The following is a 10,377-nucleotide window of genomic DNA, read 5'->3' as shown; positions in this document are numbered from 1 at the left end:
ACTGTCTTCTAATGTTGAATTGACTCCTTTTCTCTACATTTGGCAGAAAGATTTGAATCGAAAAGAATAATAATATCTACAGAATTAAAAATTCTTTTCAAATGTCCCAAAAGATCTAAGGGAGGAGATTAAAATAAATACTGCAATAGTTATCTTGAATGTACTTGTAAAAGATAAAACAAATAGTAATTTGAAGATTTGAGTAGAATTTTTATATGGCACTGGAGTACCACATATTTAAAATAAATCACCTGATAAATTATGGGCAGAAAGAAATCGAATACTTGTAGGATCAAGATAAATCCAGGCTTGTCATAACATAAAGCAGATAACAGAACAAAATCTTGAAAATAGCCTCACTTCTTAGTTACATTTTTGTAACTAATTGCAGGTAGAAGACTTAAAAAGAGCAGATTGAAGTATAGACATTTTGAAGTGCCACAAAATGAAAGCTAAGGACACTGAGTACTTAGTATATAGCATTTTGTGTCCATATTTATGAATTGTCAATGAGAAGGAATTTGCAGACATTAATGAATATAGATTGGTACTAGAGTTGAAACAAACTTCCTCATTTTGAAAAAAAATAGTACATGAAAGAGAAGATATTAATAAATCAGAGGAGCACATTACACCACAGGATAAAGTTAGCAGAGTTGTATCAATAAACTTGAATGAAGTTACAGAAGGCCTGTTGGTCAAATTTACTGATGACAAGAGGTCTGGAGAAATGGCTAATGCTTTGAATAATAGGGTCAGTATTTAAGTATTATGGTTAAACCTAAAATTAACAAAATTAGATTAACATATGCATATATCATTTGGATATCTTACTTATGTGTCATAGCTTTACACAGGTCTTTCTGACCATCTGTTTCTAATATGGCCTTTGGGATTCTCCACTCACCATCACTTTACCCTGCTTTGTTTTCATCATGGCACTTATCCCTTCCTAATATTTTTCTAGTGTATTTATTAGTTGATTTGTTTTTTTTCTAATTTCACTAGAAAGTAGAATGTATAAAAGTAATAACTTTGTTTAACTTGATTGAAATAGGAGCGCTAAGTAAATATTTGTTGAAAAAATAAAATGCATATTTATTCTCTTCTGTTTAAAAAAATTTGACTAGAGTAGAATGGGAATATGAAACAATAGTATTTCTTATGAAATACGACATCTGTAGAAGAACAGAAGCACTAAGCTGGGATCAGAGGAACTGAATGGTTTTGCCACTTAATAGTCGCTTGACCTTTGATAAATCATTTAATTTCTCCAGGAACAGTTTCCTCATCTGTAAAACGAGGCTAATAATAGTGAATCCTTCAGAGTTTTAAAATAATATGTATAAAAGAATTTTGTAAACTATAATGTACAAAAACTATGAAGAATTATGAATAGGGTCAGGGTGGGGAGTTGACTGAATTCTCAATATGAACCAACAGTGTCTTGTGACTTTTGAAAAAATAATTAAGTACAAACATTAGTTGCATCCAAATAATCTATTTCCTCTTAGTTGCATATTATGTAAGATATTGACAATTGTCTAAAGGGAGACCAAGCAAATATGGGTGGTAGAGATGGTGTTTTTCCATTTGAAAAACAATGGAAATAATTGGAAGAAAAGTGATCATAGTGAGCATGGGAAGGGGAGGGAGCTGAGATGCTCAATTTGAATATGTGAAGAATTGTCCTGTGGAAGGATTGTTCCATGTAGCACCAACATGCAAACTGAGAATTGGAGGTAAAAGACTGAAAAAGACAAATGCTGGTTTAAGACTTTATTTTAATGTAAGGAACAGTTTTCTAATCTTTAGAGCAGTCCCATGATGGTGGAGGTAGTAAATTATGGCGATCACATCTAAACTAGGTGGAGATACATAAGCAACGTTGTCAGGAGGCTTCTAATATTAACCTGAAGTTCAGCCTACATGATTCCAAGGTCCCTCCCAAGTCTAAAATTATAATCAATCAAAAGCAATATGCAATATATTCTTATCACACTTATTGTGAATAAAAGGATCCTGAACTCAGACAAATCTCGAAATACTATTCTTAGAGACAAAAATCAATAAATGAGAGAATGGCAGGTAATATTAGTACTGAGTCAATGAGAAGACCTGTGGGGTGTGGAATTCACCAGAGAGAACACTTCCGCTTATACCACTAGGTCCTACTGAAAATCTGTTTGAGGCTGTTGTGTGTTGTATCTCCTTTTCTTGACAATATTAACTATGAGCACATGTATGACCCTTGGTGTCCTTCAAGAATTTGCTTTATCTCATATGACATTTGCTGTTGCAATCAGGAATTCCAGCTAAATATATCTTTCAGTTCAAATATGGTCTCATTCCCCAGTTTGGAGGAGCGGGGAGAGGAAGGGACACCTTAAAGATTCAGCAAGTACTAAATTGGCAAAACTAAACAAATGGTAAAATATTTCCCTGAAATGACTTTTGCATAGTCCTGCGGAAGGAACGCAGCGGCTCCCCCTCATTACCGTTATATTTACATTACAGAGACAAATGCATGAATAAATCCTATATTAACCATGTGTTGACATGCTTGCCACGGCCACAAAACTACACAGGTCTACCTATGGTTTACAGAAACTGAACGTGAGAAATGGAGAAAAAAGGCGGAAAAGAGGGAGAGTTAACCGACAGGGAAACAGGTTAAAATAATTTTCATTACTTTTTCCCCCCTACTTCAGCTTCAGCTCTCCCTCCGCGCGGGAGGAGGCTGTGGGCTGCGGACTCTGCTGGAATGAGGAGTAATTGAGCTTGAGCTGAGCCAGAGGTAGCTTCTCCTCCGGGTGTCATTGCTGCAGCCTCCAGTGTCCCTTCCCTGGGTCCTCAGCTGCCTCTCTTCCCGGTGCAAAATCGCCTGCAAAGACAGGAAAGCCGCTGAAGAAGTTGCCGGGCATAAGACTCTGGAGGCATTGGCTCAATAACTTTTCACGTCATTTTCTGCTCTGGAGCCCCTTCTCGCCTCTCGGAGCAGCCTTTCCCACCGCGAATCATCAGTGCTCATGGGGCAGGAGAAGAGCAGCTTTCATCACTGAGTGGAACCGGACTCGAGCCCGTGATGTCCGGCACCAAATTGGAGGACTCACCCCCTTGTCGCAACTGGTCATCTGCTCTGGAGCTGAATGAAACTCAAGAGCCGTTTTTAAACCCCACCGACTATGACGACGAGGAATTCCTGCGGTACCTGTGGAGGGAATACCTACACCCGAAAGAATATGAGTGGGTCCTGATCGCTGGGTACATCATCGTTTTCGTGGTGGCTCTCATTGGGAACGTCCTGGGTGAGTCTTGTCCCGGGCAATCCTCCAGAGGGCTGTCTCGTCCCCTCCACCCCAGGCTGCAAAGACTCTGAGACCACTCCCTCCCCCTGGGAGGAAAACAAAGAGGTCGCTGCTCTTGGGGTGGGGTTTTCTATTTAAAAAAAAAAAAAAAAAAGTTTCTGATTTTAGGAACCAGGACTGAATCCTGGAATGGTGATTGCTTTTTCTGCTGGGAGAAGCGAGGAACTGCATTTCTTTTGCGAACACTTTAGGTTACAAGTTCCGGGAAAAGGGCATCGACCCAGATCTCCAGGTGGATTTTGGGTGTGGGGAAATTAGTCATCCTTTTGTGTAACGTGACTGGGTGTTTCGGAGGTTTGGGGAGAGGTAAAGCTGGCAGAATGGAAAGCTGTGCCTCTAAAGAGCAAGCTTGCCTAGGCTGTTGAAGTCACAAAGGATTTGCGAGAGAGGTAGAGTGCCCTTTGGCGAGGAGATTTAGGCTCTGCCTAGAGGTGGTAATGAAAGGAGGGCAGGGAGTGGAGACACAGGCAAAGCTGGGAGATGTACTCACGCACTGAAGCTGAATTATACCGGAACCATGCTGGGAACAAGCAAGAAGAAGGAGGGGCATCTGAGAAAAGTACCAGAGAGATCCAAATAATTCACCCATTCATTCATCATTCATTCATTCATTCATTCATCCACTCGACCAATATTTTTTTCCAGAGCATGCTTGTTGCCAGGCCTGGGAAGTATTAATAACTGATTCTTTTTCTTTTTTTTTTTTTCAAAGACAAGACCAAGCTTAATGCTAGGCTCTCTCTATTTGTCACTGTCTAGGTTTGCACACAAACATAAATTTCTTACTCACTCCCCACCTCGGCATAATTTCTGAGGGTTGAGCAGGGGTTGCAATAGCGATATGGTGGCTACAGTGATGGAATTTATTAGGGCAGCTGGGAAATCCACTTAAAGAAAAGGATCCGTGGAAGGGAGCGAAGAGAGGACTTAACATGAATTGTGAATGGAAGGAGCATGTATCTTGATGAATGGAGAGTGGGAGGCGTTTCAAAAGCAGAGGGCAGTGTGGAGGGAATCTCTGTTGAAAATGACAGGAGGAGATGGGAGAGGCTAGGAGAAGATGCTCTCGATTTTCGGTTATAAAAAGAGAAGAAGATGAGTGAGGTGAGATAGGCTAGGAAACTTTGAAGTCCGAAGCAAATAATTTGTAGCTGCAATGGAAGAACTTAACCAAGCTTTCAGCACTAATCTCATTTTTACCTTCTCTCCCCAAGTGTGTCAGTCTGGGCAGGAAACATTCAAAGTAGTCTCTCACCAATTCAGCAGGCAGAGTAGTTGGTAGTATGTGACTGAGAGACATTCTAGAGAAAGTTGGTAAAACAATATTTGATAAGAGAGCTAAGACTCCTCTGAAAACTTTAGTTTCCTCTTTCTGTATTATTTTCAGGCTATTTTTCTTTTTTTGGTTTCTTTAAAAAGGTAAACATAAAAGAAATCTTTTGGGGCTGCAAAGGTGGATGAAGGTGGAAATACACATGATTAGGGTCCTTTGTTATAAAGATATATCTATTAATAATACTGCCTTTCTCGTGTCCCTTCTTTTCATCATCTATCCTTAGGATTACAACTCTTAAGACACATGGCCACTAGTATAGCAACATTTCACTGCATTATGCCAACACTTAATGATAAGTGAATAATCCAAACTGAAAATCTGTTGAGTACCTACTGTGAACCAGACCTCTTCATATACATTCTCTCACTTACACCTCAAAGTAATTCTCATTTGATAGATGAAGAAAAAATAAATTGGAGAAATGAAATGATTTATTGAAGAATATGATTCAGATTTTGACCTCAGATGTAGAATTCTCCATTGATATTCCACTCTAGAACTAGAACGCATATAGAGAATAAATCCCTTGCTCATGATTGTCTGCAAGCCTATTAAATATACTTCTTGTTCTCTTTTGCATCTATGTCTGCTGTTGATAAATTACCATGAGGGGTTAATGACTATCATTCTCTCCAACAAAACCTATCCAGAGAAAAATGTTATTGCATTGCAGTAAAATTTTGACATGTTTTGCAGGCCTAGCTACAATTTATAACTATTTATTTTCTCTAATTTTATCTCAGGCTTTATTTCTGTGATAAAATTTGCTTCTCTTGGCTGTCATTTCATTCTGGCTTTGCACAGACCTGTGATACATAGTCTTTACAGCCTAATTGAATGGTTTGGGGCGGGGTGTGCGGTGCGTGCTTGTTAGCCTAGGAAGTGTTTTAATCTCAAGAAGGAAACATTCTACAGTAAGACAACTCGTTTTCATTATGTCAGGGAAGAGAGCACTGTCCACAGCACCAAGTGCTGAAATAGCCAATTCCATTTAACTTAAAAAGAAAGATTTACTCAAAGCACTGTGCTCTGAAGATACTGACAGCTATTTTCCTGAGCACTGAATGACACTGAAATCCTCTCTGATTGAACTTAAACCTATTCTTTACTGACATATTTCCTGAAAGTTGATGAAGTTAAGTTTGACATTTAAACAAATGAGCAGTGTCATTACTCACAGACAACTTCCTGCTCTTTGATGTCACTGTCAAATTTGCAAAACGGATTAGATTGCTTCTTTTTACCCCTCTGGTATAAGTGGTTTTATGCAGGGAGTGGCAGGGCAAGAGATTATATTATTCATGAAAGATAAAGCAGCAACAGAGTGAAATACCACAGTGTAGGTAGCAGATGTAATCACTGACCCTTCAGTCCATTCCCCATTTGCACTTGCATGTAACTGACTACTTGGAAATTCTCAGCCTTGTTGATCTTACAAATATAATGTGCCAGTTAGAAGTCATTTCTCCCACAATGTCCTTTTGTGAAATGATGTAACAGGATATGCCCTGAGCATAATGATGAAGTCTTGATCATCCCCACTTTATTTTCTTCCCTCCAGTTCCTCTCTCTCATTATATCCTCTCTCCACTATCAGATGCTTCTTTCCAGAGATGAAAATTAGTTTCCTGGAAAAAAAGTGGCATTTTCTAAAGAAGGCAAATATTACCATACATGGAATTTCATAAGTATACATGTTCTAATAAAAGACATGTGTGTTTAATTATAGAATTTAAGTCCCAGGAGGCAAGATGGGACAAGATTCTTTTTGGAAGCAGTGTTTTTCCAATATCTTTAAAATTATGCCCCATATAACCTATCCCTAAGTGTATCTTGTACTATAGCCAAGTAGATGCATCCAATTATTTGACCAGTACATTTTGAGCAATATTATGTTTTTATAATTAATATGTGTGGTGGGGAGAAAACTCTTAGGAACATTCAAAAGAATATATTTAATGTAATTCCTGCTTATTCCTTGAGTTGAAACTGGATGGAGAGATGGGTTCTAGTCAGTTCAAACATTAACATTTGGAGGAAATGAGCTATTCTCTCTCTCTCTTCTTACTTTTGCATTCAAAGATATTTCGGTTTTCACCTGGAGTGCTTCTATCTTCCCTTTTGTTATCTCTATATGAAAAATGAGGAGAACATTCAACAAATGACTAGTCCAGCTGTGCTTCTTGGTTCTTATGTGACCACTCACAGATTATTGAGCTCTCCAAGTCTGTTTTTTTTTCCAATTGAAAATTAAGGCTGATAATTCCTGCCTCGTAGAAATCTTATGAGGATACATAGATATCCTGTATATATTACGAACAAATAAATATATATGTATGTATGTATGTATGCATGCATACAGTATATATGTATATATATATATTTTTTTCTCGACACATAGTAAACACTAAATGCCCATTTCTATCCCTCAGTCCCACTGTTAAAGTTTCTTCCTGATGTGGTTTGTAGCCATCTTATGTCTCTGTGGCCAGTCTTTGATTCTGTAGCTCTTTATGACCTCTGCTGTAGCCTTTTTCTGAACTGAGTGTTTTCCTAAAAAGAATTAGTAAAATGGACCTAGCCTTTTTTTTCAATCGAGTATTTTCCTAAAAGCTATTGTTAACATGGAATTGGCACATGTTACTCTCCTTTTTCATACCAGCTCCACCCACCCACCCCCTAACAGGTGTTTAGTGCCTTTGTACTGACTGCTTAACGTTGCCTTCCTACCTCTTGGTGAAAGTCATTTCTATCACGATTTTCTCTCTCTTTCCCTCATAGTTAAAATTTGCCTGCACTGGTCCCGTTCACTGAGTTTTTGAATGGTTAGTTGGTTGGTCTGTCACTGTTAATGTTTTAAATAGCACCCACATACACACAGACATGAACACTGGTAATATGTTGATTTAACTCAGTTAAAGCACACTGCCCTTTAAGAACTCCACCCAATAACAGTTAAGCTAAATTGGGTGGGTGGGATGGGAGGATTATCTGTAATAGCGTTGCTTCTTACAGAGCTACTCTTATGTCCCAGATATGGAAATGGCAGAGCTATAAGTTTTCACTACTCCGAAGCCTAAGAGACATTTATATTTCTCTTCATGCCCAATTCAGTTCTGTGGGTGTGTGTAAACCCACCCTTTCCTACACAGGACACAAAAACAGGTTAGTGATGATACATTATTCATCTCTGTTAGGACTCCATAAAAGTCATGGATAGTAACTGTAAGTGATAATATTAATATAGCCATTAAACTTTAAACTTGTGTGTTTTTAGTTACAGAATGTAAACTATGCTTATCTGAATAATTAACCTGATGCCTCCACATTTTTACTAAAACCATAATCATTTATTTTATTTAGTGAAATAAATCATATTTTTGACTTGAACAAAATCTCAGTGAAAACTTTTAAAATGTCTGTCTTGTAGATAACAGCAACATTTATCATGGACAGACACTAATGAGATAACATACTACTGATAATTTGAATGTAATGGATTCTACCTATTTTTGAAAAAAGATATGAGGAAAAAGAAATAATGAAAATGATACCAATTTTCAAGAGGCCAAATCTAACACTCGAATACAAATACAATATTCCATTTTTAAAGTATTGCCTTGATTATATTAGGGCATACATATGTATTTTATATATTTATGTGAATTTTTATTATTTCATATTTTAGAATATATTTGCAAATCCTCAGGTACTCTAGCTATGTTAGCATTACAAAGTCTTTGAATTCTCATCAGTTCCTCAAATTTCAAGAGTATCCGCTGCTGGTGCTATTTTATTGGTGAAAGATCTTTCCATCTTTCTTCTTTTAGCTTTCTGACATATCCCACACTCCTAGTGATTTTGGCACCATTAAGTAATGCCTCATTGCTAAGGTTAAGTCAGTGTCATGTGATGGATGAAGCTGAGAATATTCATCTCCAGTTTCTTTTCTCATTGCAAAGGAAAACGAAAAATATTTATTGAGTACTGTATGCCAGGCTCCACACTGAATATATGTATTTCATTGATACATCATAACAAACTTTTAACCAGTAGATTAATAGTTTGGTTTTACAAATGAGAAAAATGAAATTCAAAAAGCTATTTTAACTTATTCCAAAGTTTAGTCATACAGTAGGTAGCAGCACTAGGTTTCAAATACAAATTTATTAGATTCCATGGGACAGTTGTGTTCCATTACTTCATCCTGATTAAGAAACACAGAAGAAAAGAAAGTAGAAATGATGCTTAGGTGTGCCCTCTGGACAATTCACAGAGTTCTGTCATGTAGTCATGCAATTTCTTTGATAGACTATAATACTTCAGCTATGAGGATGAGCTCATTTGATAAACTAATCAAGGTCAGGCTAGAGTTACTTTACAAGAGAAAATTTCAAGATAACATAGGTGCTGCCAAAAATGCTTTTGCCTGGTCTGGGGGGTGACTCATTGTATAAATGTTAGAGAACTGTGGTTAAGGATTATTTTGTTATTGAAAATGCTGTCTTTAGACACAATTTAAGGTAAGAGTCTAAACATTTAATATCTCAGATAATCTAAAGATGTTTTTTCTTTTTCAGTTTTCAAACCTACACATGCATTTTATTATTTTTTGACATAATTAATGTTAACTTTTTAGAAAAAAAATATGTTTCTACTGATTTGACTGAATGTGTCAATCTTTGTATCACATAATAGTGTTCCTAGAGCATAAGGTGTTTAATATGTCCAAAGAGATATTACCCATCATACCAGAAATAAAATGACCTTTAGACACTGACAATGGAACACTTTGGGATGCTATTGAATGAAATACATGACATATATAATCAGTATTTTAAACAACTGACCCTTAAGATTGAATTATTTATTATTCCTTTGTTCTCAGTGAGAGATAATCTCTTAACCAAGTAAATATATTTGACATAGATTTCAAATAGCAGTAAATTTCTTGCCAGTAGAACTTTCTCATAAACAAAAAACAAACTATTCAGAATTAATATATATTTTCTTTTTTTCTTTTTAATTTTTTTCTTTTTAAAATTATTTTTATTAAAAATTATTGGGTGATATTGATTAACAAAATCAAATAAGTTTGAAGTGTATTATTCAACAGTAAGTTGTATATGTATACAGCCTTATGTGTTTACCACCCAAAGTTAGATTTCCTTCCATCTCCAAATATGTGACCTCTTTAATCCCTATCTACCTTCCCCCACTCTGGTAACCACTAATCTGTGTCCATGAGTCTCTGTTTGTTTGTCATGTTTTTTGTTGCTTTCAGTTTTATATCTCACATATGAGTGATATGTGGTTTTCAACTTTTTCTGTCTGACTTATTCGCTTAGCGTGATTATCTTGAGGTCTATCCATGTTGTCTTAAATAGCAGTGTTTTGTCTTTTCTTATGACTGAGTAGTATTCCTTTGAAAATATGTACCACATCTTCTTTATCCAATCATCTATTGTAAGACATTTCAGTTACTTCCATGTCCTGGCTACTGTGAATAATGCTATGAACATCAGGTGCAGATATTTTTGCAGATAAATATTTTTAAGTTTTTCGGGTAAATACCCAGAGAGGGATTGCTGGGTCATTGCTGGTAGTTCAATTCTTAGTTTTTAGAGGAACCTCCATACTGTTTTCCATAGTGGTTGTACCAATTTGTATTCT

General features: G+C 36.6%; 1 protein-coding gene across 1 annotated transcript in view; it reads left to right on the top strand.

Moving 5' to 3' along the window:
- Positions 1–2,709: 2,709 nt before the first annotated feature.
- Positions 2,710–10,377, top strand: part of HCRTR2 (hypocretin receptor 2) — a 123,196-nt gene continuing 115,528 nt past the window's right edge. Inside the window, exon 1 of the mRNA XM_011375020.2 lies at positions 2,710–3,308. Within this exon, the coding sequence (XP_011373322.1) occupies positions 3,086–3,308 (223 nt within the window). The 5' untranslated portion in view covers positions 2,710–3,085. The remainder of the gene's footprint in view (positions 3,309–10,377) is intronic.

Source organism: Pteropus vampyrus, unplaced genomic scaffold (assembly GCF_000151845.1).
Source record: "Pteropus vampyrus isolate Shadow unplaced genomic scaffold, Pvam_2.0 Scaffold260, whole genome shotgun sequence".
NCBI lineage: Eukaryota > Metazoa > Chordata > Mammalia > Chiroptera > Pteropodidae > Pteropus > Pteropus vampyrus.
This window is presented reverse-complemented; position numbering and strand designations above follow the sequence as displayed.